The following is a 23,635-nucleotide window of genomic DNA, read 5'->3' on the forward strand; positions in this document are numbered from 1 at the left end:
ATGTTCATCCTGGAGTCAACAATGACTCCAAGATCCCTTTCTGCCACCATGTTGACAAGAAGGGTGTTCCCCAGCCTATAGGTGTTTTGCTAGTTCCTTCTCCCTAGATGTATACCTTGCACTTGTCTGCATTGACAGCCCCCCTCACCCCCCACCAGGAAGAGGCTTGCACCACTGCTGCCTGCCAGCACTGCTGGGGCTGGTCTCCATGGAAACCCCGGCCCCACCCTGTTACAGTGAGGCTGCTGCTGGGGTCTCCATAGAAACCGGCCCCGGCCATGCAGGCAGGGGCTGCTGGGAAATAGAGTCCACTGCCGGCTGGATCCCTGCCATGGGCCGGATTTTGCCCGCATCACCTATAGTTTGACTTTTTCCTTAAGAAAGTCACTTGCTAGTGGGCCTACATCTTCTCTGCTCCTGACAACTAATATAAAGACACTGAAATAAGTTGAATTATGCTTGTGTAAATGAAGGGAGAATCCAGTTCAGTGGCTTTTTCTTTAGAAAAAAAATTAAAAAGCACTATATCCCAATATAGTTCCACAAGAACATTGTAATTGGAGTAATCTAGGAGACTGTGCTGCTCTTGCATCTCAAGGGATTAGTTATTCATCTCTTCAATGGGTCCCCAGAATATTTAATGAATAATTTGAAACCAAATAATTTGTAACAATCCCCTGAGAGGACATGCAATGTTCTAATGCAACCTCTTCAGGCAAGTTATTTAGTGACAATAATTTCATGTATTGATGCTGCTTATTAAATAACCTTTATACACAACAAAGTACCACTGCATCTTTGTTAATTATTTGCTACAACTTGGAGAATACAACATAAAAAAGAAAGAGAAACAGGCTCAGGGGGAAAAGAAAGAGAGAAAGAAAACAGGAAACAGCTCTGAAGATGTTCCATGATCTATTCAAGAAAAGAAAAGACAGTAAAGTGAGGTTAGAAAGGGCATGCTGTAAGGTAGCAGGGGCCAACATCTTGGCGGGAGTGCTGCATATTACCTTCCCTAATTGCCACTCTTATTCCTTTCCCCTTCCTGATCTGCTGCTCTGCTTTCTGGTGCTTTGCTTTATGCTCCCTGCCTACTGTGCTGCTATGCATCCTGTCCTGTCTCCCACAGTGCTGACTGTCCCCTCACCAATCTGCCATGGGCCACACAGATAGGCTGCTCATGCCACTTGTGGCACTAGTGCCGCAGGCTGACCTCATTGTAAGGAATCCTAACGGACTGACAGTATTTCCTTGAGATGTGCTACCAGGTGCTAATCCTGCTGGGCAATGATGGCTTGGTTCTGCTCATTTGTTGTTGCAAGCTGTTGCAAGCAGTTTTATAGAGATGCTTGCGGAGGGCTGGCGGTAGAATCTAGAAGCAATCAAAGCTAGGAAGAAGCCTAACCTGAATGTTGTTGGTCCATCTGTTAGAAAAAGCATGGCCTCTAAGGAAGGGGGTTAGTTCTCTCTATGCAGTAACTGGGCTTTGTTTTAGGGCAGTTTAATGGCATGCCCTAGGGCCTATAGCATGCCCTGAAGTCAGCTAATCGGAGTAGGGTATGTTTTTTAAGACCCAGGACTCAGTAGTTTGTTGTACTCAGGAATGTCTGTTTTCTGGAGCCAAAACAAAAAAACAATGAAAAAACCAAGTTGCTCTGGAACATGACAAGAAAAAATATAATAAAGGATGAAGATGAGCTGGCAGCAGCCTCTGCATTTTTGCTTTGTCTTGCACTGAAAAGTTATGCCTATTTTAAACAAGCCTCAGGTCCAACCTGGATTGCTGCTGGTGAAGAAGGCTTGGGGCATCTGAAGGTTAAACGAGTTGAGGCCTGTCTAACTTATTACCAGCCCAAGGATCAGAAGCATTGATGCAGTCCTCAGCTGTAGGCAGATGTTCTCCCCTTAGGATCACTGATCATTAGGATGCTGTGTGAAGCTGCCCTCAACTGGAAATTAATGAAGGCTTTTGATTAGCCCTTTGTTCTGTTGTCAGAGAAACCCCACAAATCACTTTGTAGCCAAGGCTTCCTGGCATTGTCAAATGTTAAGGGTCAAAGTGATCATGAAATCATGTGGTTTAAAGGCCACGATTCAGAACATCTCCTGATGCTGAGAGAACCCTCTGTTTGGCATTCAGCATGCATCATAGACCTGAATGTGTCAGTGGCAGTGGGAGACAGTACATTATAAATGCAGAGCAGGCTCCAGGTAGGGGAAATGAGCAACGCTGACAGAGAGATGGTAGGGGAAATGAGCATTTTTAGGGAACATGCTTCTTCAGGCACGGGGCCTTATTCTGATTTCTCACTGGTATGATCTCGCTCCAATGACTATGATACTTACACCTGTATGTCACTGAACCTTTGGAGGGACAAAGCCTAATGCCTCAATGCAAGCATATTAAAGGAATAAAAAATAATCTTTTCTGCTCTCAGAGCTGACTTTATTTGGAATGGGCACCACAGAAACAAAAGCGTCCTTGGTCCTAAACTGCTGCAGAATGAGGCCACTGGTAGAAAAGCTAACATCCTTCCTGCATGAGGTTAACTGTCTCTCAGCTTCAAGGAATGCCGCCACTTGCCATTTACCTAAAATTCTCTCAAATAAACTGAAAATAACAGGGCAGGTAGAACTCATTTACCAAAAAAATTAAAGATCTTGTCTGAAGTTGGCTTAAAACAAATTTGTTTTGGTGATTCAAAAAAAGAAAAACATTTCAGGTCAATCTCATTTCAATCTCAAGCATTCTTGAGGAAGCACAGGAACTGGAAGGGCTAAGGTCTATCTGCTTAGTTGCCATTCAGGTACTTCCTCTCCTTCCAGCTTAGGCCTACTGACTCTAAACCAAGCTGTAAGAAACATGGCCCACTCCAAATCAGAGTTAGAGTAGGGATTTGGAGCCATACTCAGTTTCTTCAATTAGAGCAGTTCCACTGTTTATAAGTAATGAAATACTCCTCAGGTGACTGCCTAGCTTGGCGCTTAGAGCGCTCACCGGGGGGAGCATGTAGGTTCCATTTCTTGCTCCATCTCCTCCTATATTTTGTCCCCCTGTAAACCTACCCCCAACGTTCAAAATGCTTCATTGTAGAAATGCTGGAATAAACCATTTGACATTCCCCCAAATTCTTTTTTTAATTGGTTGAAACCGTTTGCTGACTTGGACCCAAATTTAGAAAAGGCTTCAAGTGTCCTACGACTGCATTTTTGTGACAAAGTAATGATTGGCTGTTGTGGTGGTAGAATCCTTGTCTGCCACGTGGGAGACCCAAATTTGATTCCTAGATGCACATATAACTACAGCCACTGAGTACCGAGTGTCCAGACTTAGTCTGGCCTTTGGATCCTGTCTAAAGGGGGATGGAAAGTCCTCCATACTCCTGCCTAGGTGTACACATCAAAGGCCTTGGTGACCTATCATACATACACCATGATCCAGAAGGATCAACAGTTGCTTACCAAAGATTTCCTGAAAAACAATTGTGTACATCTCAGTGTCTTGTTAGGGGGGTTTATTTAAATGGATAGCTGAAGTTCTGATCCTTTATCCCTTACTCAGTTCTCTGCTTAATTGTGTGATTGTGAAATGCTAGGGTTGAACTTGGAAATCTTACTTCAGCTCTATCTGCACAAATTATGAGAGTGAATACTCATTCTAAATGTAGATGTAATGCATCCCCATAAAAGAGTTAATGAAGGTTCTGATTATTGCCCTGAGCTGGATCCAAATCACTGCTATAAAACTGACAATCCAGGCAAAATAGAGGCAGCACATGGAGACTGGAGGCTGCTCTGAAGATGCTTCAAGGGTACTGGCTGAGAGAAGCAGTGGAGGGAGTGATGTGAATAGAGGCTGGTGATCCGATGAGGTAGTAAGCAGCCCAGGGGAGCAGTGTGGGACAGGACACATATCCTCTGTAGCTTTCCAAAGCGTTCCTGAGTTAGGAGCCAAGGGCCAAGGTAGGCCCTTTCTTCCTCTCCCATGTGGAATGGGAAATAATGGCCCTGGAGGCAAAGGGCCAAGGACTAGTTACCCAGACTGAGAGACGCCATACTTGTCCTCCAGACTCTGGAGTGTCTGAACTTGGCTAACCTGAGTTGGCTCTTCCACAGGGGGTTGGGGTCCAGGCATACATTGTAACTGCTTTCTGATCAGAAAGGAGGTATTTTTGAGGACTTCTAGTTCCTGGGGTGATAGCTCTGAGTTCAAGGCATTCTGGGAAAGGAGGCAGGAATATTAATAAGCTCATTTACTTCATAAAGAGAACAGGACCATTCTTGGGACTCTTCAATGAAGTGGGGAGGAACTGCAGCTCTAGAAGATATGCAGTTACAGGGCTGTGGCAAGTCTCCTGTGACTGATGGTGCTGCTCTGCCTGGAGAGTGACCACAGCCCAGTCCTAGAGAAAGGAGTTCAGGAATTGCTCTGGAGAAAGAGACAAGAGCTAAAGAAACTGTTTAAGATGGGAGAGGGGGAGGATTAGCCTGTCTGTACACTTTAAGTGCACTTCAGTAGGAGTGATAAAGATTTTAGCTGAAGAAGAAAGCGGAGGCAGTTGCTACTGTATTAAATAGGCAGTAACCTGCTGCTGCAGAGATTCATTAACACCTGAAGGAGACGTAACCTCCTTTGCAGCCTTATAGTTCTATGCAGGTTGGTATTAAAAAATACCTAGAGAAAATGTAAAGCTTATGACAAAATAATTTCAGAAGCTCATGCACAGCCAACTACTTGCACCATCCTGGGGATTATGAAGAAAGCCTTGTCTCCTAGCTTTGTGTAGGAGGAAAGTGTGGCCATTAACCCTTCATCACAAGGAGGGTCAGGCATATATAAGAGAAGGCTAAGAAATGAGCTATAACAGGGAATCAGCCCTGAGCCATGAGAAGAAAGTTGTTTATATGAACATGGAGTCAACAAGGATTTAATCATGGTATCTAATGTATCTGTTAGATGTGGGGACAGATCAGAATTTCGGCCATTAAACATAATGGCATTTTCTAAACTACTTTCTTTTCCTCCTGTCTTCTCACAACACTCATTCCAGTCCTGCAGTCAGTGCACATGGGTGGGCACTTGCCAGATATGGTTGCAGAATCCAGCTTAAAAAATATCTGGTATGTTTTTGTATGTTGGGCTATTAGCGCTTTTCCCTACGGGTCTGTTCCATTGCCTGTTGAACACGACCCCTCCACTGACAATGAGGGTATCATATGATCTTAAAGTCTTTCCTACTTTATTCAAAAAGCAAACAATAAGGAAGGTTCTTTTGATCTGCCCCATAGATAGGGCTACTAGAAAAAGATCCTGCTTCTGGAGGTCCCTTCCAGCCCGACTTCTCCCGGATTCTAAGATTGTGATGAATCAGCATGCACCTGTGCTTTAGAAAGAGAACTCTAACCAGGATGTTCAGAGGTCTGCAAGCCACATTACATTCATCTCAGAATAATATAGGAAGGAGAGAATCATTGTTTCTCGTTATTAATATGTATATAATAACATGCATGAAGCCTAGACAGGATCAGAGATCCAAGGGGTACAGTGATATACATACAGAGGAGCACCTTTTCTCTGTCCCAAGCAGATGCTAGCTGATGGACTTGATCTGTGGTTTCTCTGTAAATCACACTCCCCTGACCTTCAGGAACAGCTCTTATACAGCACAAGATGTATGTGCAGCTGACTGCTTACTGCAGCTGGGTTAACCAGCTAATGCATAACATGGCAGGAAGGCTGAGCACTGGACAGCCTCATAACTATATGAGAGGATTTGCTCAGGGACAAGTTTTTTGCTCCCAGAAAATTGAAACTCACAAGTTTGGCAACCTTTCTGTCAGATAACACTAGCATATACAGCATCAGGGTGTTTGCTGACATGTTTCCTCTGCAGGTCTGATTTGTTATGACCTTGCAAATGCAGTTGAAGAATCAGAACCCTTGCTGACTACAGCTGGATTTAGAAAGACAGTCACATCTTTGTATTTAAAGAAATCTTTACTGATGTTACATATCAAAAGTCTTGGATTTTGGTAAATAAATGTATTTTAAAGGTCACAGAAAAACTTCTAAAAGTGGATGACCTCACTTTTAGATTAAACCATTTTTGGAGGGCAAAACTGCTTATTAGTAAGACTGAACCAGCTTTAATTCTGAGTGTACATACTTCTCTCCCTCTGCACCGAAGTCTTGTCATAGAAGTACCTGACACTTCTCTTAGTGATTGTAACCAGGCTCAGGCCGGGATGACTATGATACCCCCCTGGTGGCCACGCAACCCTTACCCATCTCCAGCTCTAGGGAGCAGTCCCCAGTACTCTCCTGCCATGCCCTGATGTAACTGTTTGATTGGAAGGGAGGCTGCCTAATGGGTCCTAGAGTGAGCCTCAGTTCCTTTATATGCCAGCTAGTTCTACCAGGGCACCTAGCCTTAAGGGCTTATCACAGCCTCTGGCCTTCCTACAGCCGTGCCCATGCCTTGCAAGTGTTACCAATTAATTATTTCGGTGAGCGCTTGGCCCCCACCTGATGGCAGGCCACTTCACGCCTCTACACCTTTGCCAGGGTCTCATCCTTCCCAGCCTGACAGCTTCTGGGTTAGGCCTGACACAGCTTCTGGGTTCCAGCCCTTAACTGCCTAATCCAGCTTGGTCCTTGCCCTGCCCTGGGCAATACACTTGCTGAGCCTGGCTAAGCTCCTGGGTTCCCCCCTGGCCCTTATCTCTGTTCTCTTCATGCACAGAACCCCTTGGCCCAGGCTCTATCCTTCCTGGGCACTGGGCCTCCTGGCCCTTGTCCAGCTCTTGCCTAAGCTAGGCTTCAGTCTTTGTCTCTTCCTCTCTCTGGGTTTTCAACTCCCCCTTGGGCCTAAGCCTATGGCATGCCCTGAATCAAGGCCCATGGCTGGGATCTAAATACTGGCACATCCCTGGCACCTCACTGTGGGTTAAACCGTCTTGCATCCTTCAGGCACCCCACGGTGGCCTCCACTCATTCCCCTTTCAGCCACTCCCAAACCATTACTTGACACTATAACCAGAGAGTAAGACTTCTGGCAAACATGATCTGAGCCTTCAACTAAACCCCCTCTGAGTCCAGACATAAACAATGGCAGCCTGCCTGCAGAAAAAGCTTCCCCTTACCCCAGGTACTATTCCCCCATGGGGCATCAACAATCAGTTCACCTTCCTTCAAGACAGCCCTAGTGCTAGCTAGGAGAGTTCCTGCATTCCCCTTGCTCCAGAGCTCTTGCCTGCAGCTCGCAGGCCCAGGCAGACCATCCTTGCTCAGGGCCTGTGTTTATATACCTCCCTGCCCCTGCTGGTCATGTGCTTCCCTGGCAGGTGTGTCCTGATTCAGTTTGCTGGCTCAGCCTCAGGGTGACTTACTGCTGCTAGTCTCTTCTGTGCTTTTATCTTGTCTCCCATGCAAGGCTCCAGACCACAGTGGTACTGCAGCATAGCTAGTTCTGCAGTAAGTGCTTACATCAGGTAACACCCCCCCCAATACCTGTTCCCCGGCAGCTCATAATAAGCAGCTTTCCCTGCCTGAGGGTCTCTCTGCTGCTTCTTTACCCTTAAAGTAACAGGAGCCTTCAGCTCTCTGTTACAGTGACAAATGGCAGAGCTACTCGTAAGTCTTGATCCAACTCCACTTAAAGTCAAGGAAGTGGATTTTTTTATTAGCCCTCTCCATTACATCTACGTTGGGTCCACGAGAAAAGCAATTCCTCTCTCTGCTAACTTCCCAAACCTTGCATAGAAAAGTATATGGCAGGATATGCTGCTGAGGCTTTGGGTGGTTTCTACTGAAAATCGATACATTTAAACGTGACTCTAGGTTAAACAGAATTTGCCACCAAAGACAATCAAAGGACTCTAACTGGATTATGATAAACATGTCTTGCTTTCCAGATCTTATCCTTTTGGAAGAATGGAGCAGTGTCCTGGTGCTTGGGATTAGAGTGGTTGTTCACTAACGGGTCCTGTTCCTTCAGTGCTTCAGCATGGCATTCCAGCAATGAACTGCCTTTCTGATCAGATTTAAAACTAGGTTGTTGAGTGTTAAGGGAACTAGAAATGCCATGGCAGACTTTGGTAATAAGACAAGGAATCTATCCAGTTTGCACTTACATAATCATATCAGGGCCATTGCACCTGAATTTCCTCCTGCAATTCCACTTGATTTCAATACTTTTTTTCCCTTAATTTTGGCCAAATTGCTCACCAGGAAACAATTGTATTAGACAATTCAAGCAATGCCTATATAGGCTGCCCTCTTTGAAAAGGTAAAATCCAATACAAATGCAAGTTGTTATACTAAATGCAAGTATATTTCAGACCCTGCTGACAGATGCAAATACTCCTGCCTCTGATAGCCTAGTCAGGTGGCAGAACATGCACTCATGGGTATACCTCCATCCCCTGAACACAACTGGCCATCCATATGAAGGTACCAGGCTTTTGTTGCACACAAAGGTAACAGAACAACTGTAGGAAAGGAAGTAGTGGCTATTTTATGGCAGTAAAGTGGGAAAGTATTTATGTGGAGGAAAATAAAAATGAGATTTTCTTGCCAATCACCAAAGGACTTCATGAAGGCTAATTTCCAAAAGAGAAAGATTTTGGAAACATATAGATTGCTAGAGAGAAACAATTTATGGGATCACCTGGCAGTACCCTGCTTCAGCACGATGCCTATGCTTTAGAAGGGTGTATACAATAATTATGTGTAGAACAGTATGCTGTGCTGTTTGGGGATGGACAGAAAATTGTTTCATCTTCTGCTTAGGTAAGGAGAAAGAAAGGAGAAGAAATAGAAGCCTTAAGTCAAGGAAGATGTGTGCACTAGTCTCATCCATTAGAGAAATTGTTCAAGAGCAGTTTATTCCTGTGAAAATGCATCACGCTATCAAGGTTAGTGAGATCTAAGATGATCTCTAGAATAATGATGTTGGTAGCATAGAGGGTAACCTGTTTTTTTCAGGATATCTGTCTAAAGCAGGTAATCAGCAGAGGCACTTCCTAAAGGAAACCGATGGGAGTGGATACATGAAACAACCAAATTCAGGGGGAAAGAAAAATAAGGTTTCTGATAGATATCACACTTAAGATGTGATTAACAGGTCAATTATGTCTTAAATAGTGTCCTGGCCACTCATTCAATCACTTAATGGTGAGCTGATAAAATGACAAAAAAAGCCACAAAGTTATTACACATATATTTTCCAGTACAAGGGAAGCTTGGGATTATGATTAATCATAATTACATATTTTGTGTACAGGCAGTCCTTAGACTTACAACACAATCAGTTCCTGGAAACCGCATCTTAAGTCGAAATATCATAACTCAGAACTGATTTTCGCATAGGAACAATGTTATAAATGAGGGATTGACTCCTGAACCAAGGCCTGATAGCCTACTTTCACCAAAAAAACCCAGAATTTTGTACTTAATCAATTACAGATGAGTAATATAGCTACATTAATGTATGTATATTGTAAATATCAATCATATTGATATGAAACGACTTCTTTGAGGTGACTTTCCTAGACTTTTTGAAGGGCTCTTGGCTGGAGTCTTCTCAGGAGAATTAGCTGCAGGTCTCTCTCAAGTCTTGTCTCCTTTCTTAAAGAAAGTGTCCAGGAAGTTTGGACAGATGTTCTCCAGGGAGATGGGCAATGCAGCAAACTTGTTCACTGGCATGGCATTGTGTTGCATCAGATCAAGCATCATAAAGTCGAAACTGACATCAGGACGTCGAAACAGGGTGTCAATTTAGAAACATCGAAGTGCCAGAGGTGATGCATAGGGGGTGCACCCCCTGCAAAAAGGCACCACCGACACAGTCACCACCTGCAGGCAGTCACCACTTGCCACCCAACTGTTTGCGGGCAGTCCATGATCACCCCTGGCCACTGCCGATGGCACCTGCAGGTGGTCACCAACCTGTGGTCAGTGCTCGCCACCCCCCCACACTGATAGTGCCAGCAGCATCTGCGGGAGCTCCCCGCTGCCGGGCTCCCACCATCACACTTCTGCCACTGCCAGCACAGCCATGCCCCCCTCCCAGCCACCAGGGGCACGTGCTGTTCATTGTAAATCAAAACATCTTAAATCAAGGACTGCCTGTAATAACTTTGTGGCTGGTTCCTGTTATACATTAGTTAAACATGTTACCAATGCTCCCAATCCCAAAAGGACACCAGAGCCCTTCTAGACTCCCATGTGTTCCAGAGCACTGGTCAGCAGACTGGGGCCTCCTGGCTAGGGGAGTGGCTCCTATGCACTCCCACAGCTGGGAGCCTTGCCAGCTGACAGGCCTTCACCTGTCACCTGATTTTGGCTCCATGCAGTCCCCCAGCTAGGGGTTCCAATCAGCTGACCATGTGCATGGTGCACTCCCCAGGGGGGGACCTAGTAAGCTGACTGGGACTCCCAGCTTGGGGAAGGTAGGGAGGCAAGCTTGCCATTTGCCTACGCAGAGAGAGCCCAGGATCACAACTGCTCATGCCTGATCATGATCCTGGTCTCCCCCTACACCGACAGCACGACACGATGGGATCTCATGCTTTGACCCCACAGTCGTGCCTCTTGCCATACACATATAGCATGATAGGAAGTGTGATTGTTGAGATCACCCTCAGATCCCATTGCATCTTTAATTTAATATCTGTCAGCAGCCTAGGACTCTTCACTTGCTAACAAAAATGTTGCTTGCATGAACATCGGCACTTCTGCTCCCATTTATGCCTTTTGGGCCCTTCAGGCTCCAGAAGGGCAAGAAAAGTATCCGGTTCTCAAGAACATCAGTGTGCTGAGCTAACACCTATTTTCAGTGGATAGCAGCTTACGCTGTAAGAAGTGTGCATGCTGGCTGGCTAGAGCTCCTGTGTAGTAAAGGATTTGAGAAGGTAGATTCCACAGAGTGAGACGTGCTCTGCTTTTCTTCTCATGAACAGTTTATGTTCACATTCTTTTCTCCAAGCAGAAAACATAAAACTCTCAAGAGTGACAGAACTCAGCTGCCAGGGTGAGATTCAGGACACAGTGCCCCTAAAGATCACACACAAGTGTTTGCATCTGGTCCACCTTTGTTTTAAGGTACTTCCATTAGAGCACGGGTCATGGTTCAAGGGTATTTTTATCCTGATTTTTATCAGCCTTTGCTGCAGTGGTGTAACTGGAAGCAGGGTGGATAATAGGGCAACTGCCCTGGATGCTGACTAAAAGGGAGAAACAGGGTCACAAAATAAAGCAACTACTGCTGGCAGCCACATGTTGATGCTCATGGACCAAAAGTTACTGCTTCTGCTTTTCCCCAGGCTCCTGGCCATGTCCCTATACTTCTGTTTTGCTGTCTCTGGGCCTGGCTCAGTATTTGGAGCTGCCTTCTGACACCTCTCACCTTGTGGTGAGATTGGTATGGGAAAGGAGCTCTGAGGGGCAGGAATTGAACAGTTCCTGTTCAGTCTCCTTGTGGTAACCATGAATCATGATGACAGTAATTTAAATGTCAGTGCTGATAAATATTTCAACACACAACAGAAGATGATGATGTTGGCCCAACTCCAAAACCCACAGAAATAAAATGGAATGCCAAGGTCAATTGCATTATTAAGAAAATCTTCAACTATGACAAGATAGTCAACTGTGCTTGGCATCTAGTTTTTAAGGAAGTTTCTCAGTGGAGCTTTGGAGAGTAATGTTACCTCATTTGTATTTGCCAACCCCCTAGCATAGACATAAGTTTTCCTTGCCTCCCCTTTAAATAGTCTTAGTGCCAAAAGCACTGAAAACGAGTGTATTAAATTAATATGCTCTCTTTCTGAACTGCTCCAGGAGCTATCACTTGTCAGCTGACATTTGTGGTGAGCAGAGCAATGCTTATCATGCTGCATTCTCAGAAAAAGGAAACCTATCCAGTGAGGGATCCTTAAACACCAAGTCCCAGCCCTTGAGGAAGAATTATTGTTTGTATCTGTTACTGGATTAATGTGCACCCTCACCTTGTTTTTATTTGCGGTCCAGGCATATGTGCTCACTAAACTCTAGCTGTGTGCACAGAAGTACCTGTTTTGATGTGCAGATGTAGAGTTTTGCTCAAAAGAGAGATTACCCTGCAAAACTGATAGGAGGCACTTGGTATTCTAGCTTTTAAGCATATGTATGAGATTGGAAGATGTCAACATTAGTGACCTGTGAGATTATATATCTGTATTCACTAAAAACACAAGAAGCAGGAGCCAGCTACTCAGGTTGTATGCATTGCTAGAGTTCTGGTTTATATCAACCGAGAGTCTAGAGTTTATGGCTCTCATTTCTTTCACTGGGACAACAACTCTAGTTGAGAAATGGCACATTTTGCACATACAGCCAAAATTGGGGCATCACTGTAATGAAAAAAATAATGCACTACTTAGCTACCAGAATAGAAGGATAGACTGTTTTGAACAAAGTACAGAGATTGAAAGGAATGAACTTAAATCAAGGGTGGGCAATTAATTTGGCTGCAAAGCCATTTAACAAGTTTTAGGGAGGTACTGAGGGCCATGCACACCAAATCTTTCAGAAGATATAATTTTAACAAATTATAGTTAAAAAACAAATCATATACTAAAAATCAAACATCTACTATAACATTTTAATTTCATTTCAAAAAATAAATTTTGGCCCAATTTATGGGTTTTTTTGAGTAGTTCAATTCTGTAACAGCTCAAAATAAAATCTTCTTCTTGTATATTGTGTGGGTGGGGGGGTAAGGGGAGTGGGTGTGTGTGAGGGAGCAGCGTGGTGACAGAGTAAGGGGATGGGTGTATGCGTGTGTGGGGGGTGGGGAAGCTGCCTGTGCACCAGGTCTTAGGAGCCAGCTGGGTGTAGGAAGCAGAGGGGAAGGCAAGGGGCACATGCAGCAGACCCTGCCCAGGTAGTACTGGTGCAATTCACCACTCCCAACCAGCCTGCAGCTGCCCCCACACCACTCCACATGGGGCTGAGCCCTGCCCACTCCCACCCAGGGCAGCCTGCACTGCACTCCTACCCACACCTAGCCCTAGCCCTGGCCCGCATGCACAGCTTCCCCATGGGGCTGCTCCTACTGCAGCTGCAGCTGCCCAGGTACGGCTTGGCTCCCCACACCTCTAGCCGCTCATCCTCCTCTTTCTCCTGCTGCACTATTCTGGGCAACAGGTAGTGGAGGCAAGGACAGCAGTGGTGAGAAGCAGCCACCTACAGATAGCCAAGTGGGTGGGAGGCAGCCAAGACCTGGAGCCCCATATGCTTCCCTGTACCTGGCTGGGCACATGGTGCTTGGCACATACCCATGGCCACTGCCCTTCCCTTCATTTGATATCTTAAATATTTAAACTTTTAATATTAATTTATTTATTTCAGATTAAATATTTAAGCTTCAGAGTATTTAAACTAACACTAAATAATTCAAGCAAAATTAAAATTCAATAGATACATTGTCTGTCTAGAACAGCACCACCTAAAGCATGAAAAACATCATGATATAAAAGTGCCATCCAGTGGCACTATGAGGTACACAATACACGTGAATAACGCACACTGGCTCTGTAGGGGAAGCATCTCAATCTGGTGTATCTAAATCAGAAGCAGTTGAATCCACATTTAGATAAATCACTTGTATGTGCATCAAGACCTTAAGTGGCTAATCAGCATCTTTTCAGATGGCAGGTCTAAGGTTCCTGACGCTAGACTTGAACGGTTGATGGGGGCTGGTGACTATATGTTTCATAATTGTAAGGAAGAGACCTTACAGATCATCAGGTCCAGCCCCACTGCACTTGGGCAGGAAAGATCACTGGGATCAGATGAACCCAGCAAGATCGGCGTCAAGACAACTCTTGAAGATCGCCAGTGTGGGCAACTGTACCATCTCTGTGAGAAGCCTGTTCCAAACCCTTGGCACTTGACTCGTAAAGAAGCTTTTCCTTATGTTGAGCCCAAAGCGATCTTCAATCAGCTTGTGCCCATTATTTCTTGTCCTCCCTAGGGAAGTCTTGGTGAATGGATGCTCCCCCAAGCCCTGATGTACACCCCAGATATAGCTGTAGGCTGCCAGCAGGTCCCACCCCCTCCCCACCAAGTCTTTCAGCCTCTCCTCATATGACATGGTCTCTAGGCCTCTAATCATGTGTGTGACCCTCCTCTGGACTCTCTCGAGCTTCTCCATATCCTTCTCGAAGTATGGTGGCCAGAACTGGACACAATACTCCAGTTGCAGTCTCACCAAGGCCAAGTAGAGCAGAAGGATGACATCCTTTGCCCTGTTTGGGATGCCTTGGTAGATGCGTGCCAGTGTTTAATTAGCTCTGTGTACTCAAAGGCCACAGGAAGGTACTCTGAATCAAGGAAGCATTTGTTCCAGAACCCTCTTTATTTGGAGGCTCTATATTTACAGACCTTACAATGATTTAAAGGCAGGGAACAGGCCCTTTCTGTACATGTCACAGGCGCCAGGCCACTGAGAAAAGACAATCAGACAGACAACCAATTGCTATTTCACAGTTGTTTGCTGGCTGTAGCACCTCTGTCTTCAGCATACTAATTTCCTCTTTAACACCTCTTTAGGAGAGATTGTTCATTGTGCTTTTGCCCCTGTGTGCCTTGTACACTACCCCTTCCCCTTACTGTAAAAGCTGCTACAGTTTGTAAAGACACAAATAAGCAAAGGGAGGCAGGAATTGCAGTTAAACATCTTTCTAGAGCCTAAGTCAGAAGCAACTCAGAAGACAGCAGATGGGACACTGCACAGTGGATAAGAGATATGGTAGATCTCTCAAGTCTACAAGTATATAGTGAGATAGATTTGTACTGGACTATTGCCTTCTCTCTCACTGTATGATCAGGCACTATATGATCAGACCCATTTTACAGGGCCTGGTGTGTGGAAATCACTAAAATCTCATTTTGACTATTTCTGTCACATTATAGTAATCATCTTCCTGGACTGAATTCATTAAGCTATTTTCTGTAGTTGCATCTTGGAGGAAGGAAGAAAAAATTATTTTAAAATGATATCAAAAGACACTGAAAATGCTTCTGATGACTACAAAATAGAAAGAACTGCTCATGTCTTCACCCCGCACGTAAAAGATAGCCGTGGCAGCTTCAAAAGTAGAATCTCCTAAGAAGAGGCCGCCCCAGCACTTGTAAAATAATGCTGTGGCATAATTCCAGATATCCAAACTTCTGTCTTAAGGGGAGTTGGTGTCTGGGTATACCAGCATATATATTCTATATCTGGTCCCCAGCAGTGGCTTGTGGAGAAATGAAATGCTAACGTCAAAGTGTACTCTCATGTACATACGCAAAACCCTCATGCAACACGTAATTTTTGCTCCAGAAAAACTTCCATTGATGCTGAAGGAACTGGCTCTCCTCTGCCTTGTGCTGTATGTAGTCAGCTAAGTCTGCAAAATGACCAATCTGAGTGGTAGCCTTTTATCAGTGCTCTGGCCAGCTAAAGCTCACAAACAGATTGTTGTTTTTCTATTTTTTTAAAATCTTAACAAGCTTTCTCTCTTTAAAAATAAACCTATTTGAAATGGAATCTTAAATCAAATAGTGACTCTCAGAAGACCTAAACATGCTGATAAATCTCTTAAATTATGTAAGCGAACAAATAAATATAATGAATCCATAAGCCTCTACCCAAAACTGAGTTATAGGCTTGCTTTTCTGTGCAAAGACAGACCCAGGAAAGACATCTAACTTGTACATGTTGCTTTGTTTCTGTAATTAAATTCCTGCTATTATCCTAATGCAACTGCTCTGTCACGAGCAAAAGTTAAGTATCTACCATGTAAGCAATGCAGCAGCCACCATTTCCTGTGATGCTCTTAAGGGTAAAATTAAGTAAACCTGGAAATATTGAGCAACGTAAGTCCCTTAGTAAAAATGCATATTTATAGGGTACCACCTACCTAACAAAAAGACACACCAAATCTAGAGTTAGAACTCTATGTAGTTGAAAATCTACATCGTTTACAGTTATATCAACTTATAAGAATGCAGCTTGTTTTTAAGAAAAATAACTGAAACAAAAATGGAACAGTTGATTAAAAGCAATTACTTAACTTGAGGCTTTCCAGTAGGAGAGTAAATCAGAGTGCCTTCATCACTATACCACATGTAAACCGAAGCCAGATTAGAAACCACACACCTGATCTGAAAGAGGCTTTGGGGTAAACTGCAAGGCCCAAATATGGATAATTATAACTTTATCTAGTGACACTTCTGGCCCTACAGGCTAAATGAGTGGTGTGTGGCCAGTCAACAGGACAAAGTGGTGAGAATTGAAGGTACTCAGCATCTTCAGTGATTAGGCCCAGAGACCGAATAAACAGGTTTCCTGGGCATCTGACCCTACAAACTACCTGAGATTCGCTGCAAAAGCGCATTGGTGTTTTTCTGTGGGACAGTAAAAGGGTGCTGTGGCATTTGTGGGCAAGCACATTGGTGCTATACGATTGGTTACCTCTGCCATGGCACCACACTTGTGCTGCAGCTGTGCTGCCAGGGGTCACGTTCTCAACATGTCTTTCAGAACTGCAGTGTGAAATCATGACGGGGGCAAGCCCGGAGCCAAGTCTCAAAATCGGCCCGCCCACTTGTCTATGAGGCAGTCTGCCCAGTCTCACCTCCCACAACTTTGCTCTTCCCTTAACAGGTGGTATAATGTGGGAGGCTGCCCATAACTTGCCCCGATGCCAGGGGGCACTATCCACAGCTCCAAACCTTCCCTACACTGAGGCCCATGTCTCGTAGATGGCATCCAGGATCTTATGACGCTTATGATCCTAAAGCCGGACCAAACTTAGTCTTCTTATCAGGTTTCTTACACATGTATAACTATACTGCCCCCGCTCACTGGGGCCACTCGCACTCCACCCCCTCTCACAGGGTCTCTTGCTCACCATGCCACATTGTGCCCCCTCCGCTCTGCCCTGCTCCCTCTTGAAGCTACCCTGTATACCTTGGGGCTTATCTGATTCACTCCTTGGGTGGGAGACATACAGTCTTATAGGCCTCTCCAGCAACCCTCACTTGAGCAGTGTCCAGCCAGTAACCTGACCTGGGCTAAGTTTGCTCTGGCCCTTCCTGGGGCAACTCTATACACTTCCTACTTGATCTTATGGGGGTTGGCCTGTGTGTTGTCCTTCAGGCCTACGCGGTTTCAACCTTAAACACCCGCCTGGGGCTGCCCTTCCAACCGTCCCACAACACTGCTCAACCCCAAGTTATGCCCAATCCTTCAGGCAGTAAAAACTTACACTATTCTGGGCAGGCCCCACTACTGCCCCCCCTGTGAAGCCACCCCACTGCCCTCTCCCTCTAGGACCACATAACTGCCCCCTCTCTGGGGCCACTCAACTATCCTCTCCCTGAGCCCTCCAGGGTCTTATTCCCCTGTTGGGGCTTAAGTGGCCACAGCTGTGCCCGGCCCTTATACCTACAGTGTTGTGGGAGTTATCAAGGCACCCTGACCCACCTTTCACCAGGAAGGTGAATAGTCCTGGTATCTGAGTAGGGCTGCCATGCCACTAGAAGTCCCACCAGGCCTACCCTCCCTGGCAGGGTACAGTTTTAGGTCATGCCCAGGACCAGGAGCCTCCAAGACATCCCTCTAGCTCCTGCCCTTACCTCCAGGATGTTGTGAGCCTCAGCTCAGCTGGGTGATGTTGCTCCCTCAACTGCAAGCAACACACTACTGGCTCTGCCTGGCTGACCTTAGTTTTAAAATGGCCACCCTAATCGTGCACCTGGTGGTTGCCTGCTCCAGCCCTTAAAGTTGCAAGCATGCAAAGGTGCACTGCCACAGAAATATAGCGGTGCACCTTTGGTACCTGTCACTTTAAGGGCTGGGAGCAGGCAGCTACCAGGTGCAGGCCAGCCATGATGAGGTGACCATTTTAGGTTCAAGCCCTCTAAGGCTAGTGCAGCAGTTTGCTGCTAGCAGCTGAGGAAGTAACATCTGGCTGAGTTGTTGCTTGAGACACCTTGGAGGTAAGGGCAGGAGCTAGAGGGATGGCTTGGAGGCTCCTGGTCCTGGGTAAGACTGAAAACTTCACCCTGCTGGGGAAAGGTGGCCTGGTGGGGCTGTTCATGGTAGAATAGTCCCCCAGAAATGCCAGTTACCTCCCCAGTGAAAGGCAGGTAGGGGTACCTTATAACCCTAGCCCCCACTCCTCAGTGGGTAACTTATGAATATCAGGGCCAGGCCCACCTATACGGGCACCTGAACCTCATGAAGGGGAATGTATGGCCCCAGAGAAGGGGCCATGAATCTGGTACCTTGCACACAGTAGGGTGCACAGCCTGAAGACAGGTGCAGTATCGGTGCCGAGTAGGGCTGAAGTGACTGTGCCAACCCCCATAACAGAGTGTGGGGGTGGGGGTGTAGGCGTAGGTGTGGTTGCCATGCAGATAAGGGTTGTGGGTGTGGTTGCCATGCAGATAAGGGTTGTGGAGGGCCCAAGAGGCTGCTCGCTGGCTAGCCAAGGAGTGAAGAGACAAACCTGATGGCCTATGGGAGCCACTCAAGGGAGCAGCGCAGGGTGGATGTGGTCCAGTGAGGGCCAGTGTGCAAGAGGCCTGGTGAGAGGGCAAAGTAATAGAGGCCCCAGCGAGAGCTGGGCAGTACGAGTGTGACCCCGAATAGGTTAGTACGTGGGAGACCCAACAGTGGGCTGAGTTTGGCCCGACCTCAAGCTAGAACTGTAATAATAAACCGGATGCTTTCTGCAAGTCATGGGCCATGGCGTAGGGGAGGTACTGAGCTGTGGATAGCGCCCTCTGGCATCAGGACAGTGTAATGGGCAGCCTGCTGGTTATTATATCAAACAGTACATCAAGTCATGGCAGGAAATCGGGGGCTAAGTGCCCTAGACAGGTGGGTGGGTCAATGTGAGACCTGGCCCTTGGCTGCCTCCTGTCCAGCATTTGCTCTAAGCTGTGCAGTGTGTGCAGCTGCACAGGTGTGCCTGGCAGTGTGGCATGAGTGTGCCTGTGCATGCCACACAGCTTAGAGGGAATGCTGCCCCTGTCATGTGAAGGAACAGCAACTGGAGAGGCATGCTGACCTGATCAGCCTTATTTTGCATGTCAGTTAGGGTTGGAGGGACAAGCAGTCTCGGGAACAATACCGTCTATGCAGCCCCTCTGCCTACAACTCTGTAGCGAACTGACTCTCAGTGTACCTGCAGAGTCTCAGATGGAATATCAGCAGATGGGGAAGTATGACGGGGAGCTACAACTCCTCCTCTCTCTCAGCCTCCCTGAGCTCCTTTTAGTGTGAGGATTTGCTCTCGGCTGATTGTGTGAGTTGTTTATACATACATAGTGATGCATGTAACTAACAAGGCATTTTGGCTTACAGTCCGTCAGGACAACATCTGCACTTTGCAACATGACATTTCTGAAGGAAATGTGAAAAATAATCTATGGGAAACTCAGCATTCCCTGGTCAAACCCAAGCCGCATCTCTGGCTCTTCTTAAAGAATAAGCAAACGTTTAAAAAGCTAGAGAGATGACTTTCAGATCATAATGTTAATTATTTCATGAGTTTCTCAAGGGCTCGTACAGATCTACAGGCTAAGCAGATATTAATAGAAAAATAATTAGATGCACTTGATCATTTTTGGTTAAAAATAAAACCTCTCCACCCCACTTACATCTCTCCAAGGCCACTCACTCAAGAGCAACAAAAGTCTCTTGAAATCTATTTTGTAGCTGCTAAATTCCCTCTGCCATCACAACTGAGACAGTTTTACCTTGCTCTCCCCTCTCAGGCCAGCTGATGTCTGATTCTGTCAGTATTTACACTTGGTCACATGTTTGCAGTCACAGGGTGAATGAACTGCCAAGCTGCTAAGAGCCTTGCAGGTCCCATTAAGCCAAATGAAAGTTGAGTCTCTTTTTATGAGTTGTTTTTTCCCAAAGCCCTTTAGAGATTGGGCCTTTCTGCCTTTAAGTGACTGTGATGAAGCACTTTGCTTGCTTGCTTTCTCCCAAGCTAATCACAAATCCTTGGGATTATCTTGATGTGCTGTACAAATAAACATAAAATGTGACTGTGGCATGTTGTGTTCTTGACCACTCTCTTACATATTAATACTGCCTTGAAGAAGATGAATACTTTCTGGGTGCATCTACACAAGAAACTATGTCACCATAGTGATGAGCTACAGCAACACAGCTCATTGCTACAGTGACGGTGCATCAGAGGGCACAAACAGTGACGCCGGCACTACAGTGCAGTAGCTCAACAGCAGATACTGCAGTCATTTAATACACCTAAAGCAAGTATTGCATAGTAACAACTGCAGTTGGGCAAACATGTAGACGTGCCCTCTGTTGCCTAATAGAATGCTTTTAAAACCAGATTTCCTCCAGTGACTGATATGACTGACAAATTTAGTCTGAGTTCATTGGCCAGATGTCTCCTCAGAGTCTGCACTATGGGGAGCACCAGCCATCAGCTTCTACTATTGACTCCTTAATGTGTCTAACTGTTGTAGTTACCAAAATAACATGGGGGGAGGGGTGTTACCTAAAGGGGAAACCAAGGCATAATATTGTGATTTACCTTAGGTGAAGGTTTAAAAAAAATCTGAATGTTAATCCAAGGGACACTACTACTTGAGATCTTTTCTGGTCCTGCACAATAACTTAGCAAATACTACAGTGTAGTCGCACCAAGTGAAGAGTCTCAAACTGAAAAGGCTATGCATTTACTGAGAACAGACAAAATTCACAGGACAGGAACAATATGCACTACGCTTTTTGCACCTCAGTCAAGGAAGTTACAGTATTTCCTATACGGCTTTCTGACTCTCAAGAGCAGTCCAAAACTTGAGAGGACATAATCCATTCCAGACTGATTTAAATCCTTGAAAGTGACAGGCGCTACTCAGTTTCACCTACGGTGCCTTTAAAGGGAGCATAGTTACTGGTATGTTACAAAGTAGACAGCAGGCCAAGAGGTCCTAGGCACTTACCCAGTGCATTTACTCTGCATAACTGATACACGCATAACAGACATGCATCAAAACAAGCAATAAGTAACAGATTGGGACTGTGGTGTTTTTTTAATGAAGTTAAGTGTAATATGCACACATCCTGCATGTCTCTTAAGTGGAGTACATTGTCCTATAAGCATCACTAATAAATAAAGTTTAGAGCTGCTTAAGTCATTTATCTATTGCCCAGGCCCCATTATTATAGCATTAACTAGCAACCTGTTCTCCCTAAAGAAAGATTGTGAGATGACCAAAAATCTACAGTCTTTTCCAACATAGCTCATCGCTACTGTGACCTAGCATCAGGGGCACAAACTGTGACACCAGCACTACTGTGCAATAGCTCATTGCTACTGCGCAGTAGCGTAAAAAATGACCCGTGTGCCACTGGGACTGCACAGTAATGGTGGTTTGCCAGTACGCTGGGCCTACATTTATGATATTACAAACTCTTTTGTGGGGGATAAGGCACATTTCAGAATCCTTATTCTGTGTTGGAGAAAAGCAATTAAAGTCCGAGAGAAAAGGCAGCACAGAGGACAGATAAACCTGTTTCCAGGACACTGATCAGTACAGTTAGAGGGTTGGGAGATTTCAGATCTGCCTTTCTCTGGAATAACATAAATTTATGCGAAAGCATTATTTCCCTTGTGGATATTCTTCAGGCACAGACCTGCATGTTTGTAAATGAAGCTTAGATAACAGAAGTAAACAGTAGTCTGCGTGGTCTAGTATATATATCTTTAATTCTGTTGGTGGCTATAATAATTCTCATAATTTTCTCACCTGTTTCTCTAATGATGAAGTTTGTGTTCCCGATTACGCTGGAGCAACCTTAGGGGCTGATGCAGAAAAGTATTCCTGCTGAGGAATCACGTGTCTATGTAGCTTTAAAAATGGATGTAAGCATGCCAGCATTTGCTTCCTAGGACTGAGGCCTTCAGTTCCATTCTATGAGATCTACCCTCTGAATCTGATGCTCCAGCCAGTTTTCTATCCAACTTACAGTTCATTCATCCAGTCCACACTTCCTTAGCTTGCCTGGGAGAATGTTGTGGGAGACTGTATCAAAAGCCTTGCTAAAAACAAGGTATAGCACATCCTCTGGTCTTCCTGTATCCACAGAGCCAGTCATCATAGAAGACAATCAGGTTGGTCAGGCATGACTTGCCCTTGGTGAACCTGTGATGACTACTCCTAATCACCTCCTTCTCCTCCAAGTGCTTAAAAATGGATTCACTGAGGAACTGCTCTATGATTTTTCCAGGGACTGAGGGGAGGCTGACTGGTCTGTAACTCCTCGATCCTCCTTTTGCTCTTTCTTAAATATGGGCACTATGTTTGCCCTTTTCCAATCATCCAGGACCTCTCCTGATAACCATGAGTTTTCAAGATGACAGCCAGTGGCTCTGCAGTCACATTGGCCAACTCCCTCAGCACCCTCAAGTACATCCCCTTCACCCCCATGAACTTGTATAGGTCCAGCTTTTCTAAATCATCCCTAACCTGTTCTTTCTGCTGGCTGCTCACCTTGTCCCCAAACTGTGCTGCCCAGTGCACTAGTCTGAGAGCTGACCTTGCCTATGAAGACGGAGGTGAAAAAGGCATTCAGCACTTCAGCATTTTCTGCATCTTCTGTCACAAGGTTGCCTCCCCCATTCAGGAAGGGACCCACACTTTCCCTGATCCTCCTCTTGCTATCGACATGCTGTACTTGTAGAAAACTTCCTCGTTACCCACCACATCCCTTGCTACCTGCAACTCCAATTGCACTTTAGCCTTCCTGACTTCATCCCTGCATGCCCAAGCAGTCCTAAGGGTACAGAACCATGGGTCTACACAGTCTGTCCCGGGAAAGGGACCTGCATTTGTTCCCCAATGACATGACTGGGTGAGTGGTGGAGAAGGGGTGAAGGTACAGAATGACATAAAGTTACTCACGGAGAAGCTGTTTGTGTGAGGCGGTGAGGTTTGCGTTCTCATACCAGAAGGGATTTGTCAAAGGGAGACATTTGCTCCTAACTGAGAGAGGAGAAAGGGTTTTTTAAATAAGTTAATTCACTAATGAACACAACTACTTCCAAATGCCTTCTCCCCTCAGCCTTCACATACCGCTCCTCCTGCCTTCTCCCCTTGCTCTGAGGAGTTGTGAGCAGAGAAGCATTTGTCCCTGCTGGCTCGATGCTGCTGGTCAGTGGGGGCAGGATTAGACTGGACGGCAGAGTTTGGGGCAAATTTGAGAATCCCACGCGCAGGCTACTTCACAAAAGAGGCGATGTCTGTCCTGTCGGGACTGGGACCAGCCACTGATTCTGACTGGGAAATCTTAGCTGGAACTAATGCCCGGCCCTTCCCAGGCGTGAGGGGGACAGCACAGGCACCGCGCCTAGTGCAGCCTCTTCCCAGGGGCTGGGACTCTGCCTTGGGCCGGTTGGAGGCTGAGCTCAACGTTTTCCTCCCGATCCGGGTAACGTGAAGCCGGTTGTGTCGCGCCCGGTGCCTGCCCCGCGCTTACAGCCGCTTACTCCAGGGGCGTAACGTGTGCGGCGCCCGAGCCGGGACCCGCCACGACCCCGGAGGCTGGAG

The 23,635-nt window shown here is 45.9% G+C and overlaps 1 protein-coding gene across 1 annotated transcript in view; it reads right to left on the reverse strand.

Annotated features, from left to right (window-relative positions):
• Window positions 1-23,635, reverse strand: part of TMEM114 (transmembrane protein 114) — a 35,565-nt gene that overhangs the window by 9,225 nt on the left and 2,705 nt on the right. The window contains exon 2 of the mRNA XM_019540162.1: window positions 22,991-23,071. Within this exon, the coding sequence (XP_019395707.1) occupies window positions 22,991-23,071 (81 nt within the window). The remainder of the gene's footprint in view (window positions 1-22,990; window positions 23,072-23,635) is intronic.

The sequence above is a fragment of the Crocodylus porosus genome, unplaced genomic scaffold (assembly GCF_001723895.1).
Source record: "Crocodylus porosus isolate Cpor-Errol unplaced genomic scaffold, CroPor_comp1, whole genome shotgun sequence".
In the NCBI taxonomy this organism is placed as follows: Eukaryota; Metazoa; Chordata; order Crocodylia; family Crocodylidae; genus Crocodylus; species Crocodylus porosus.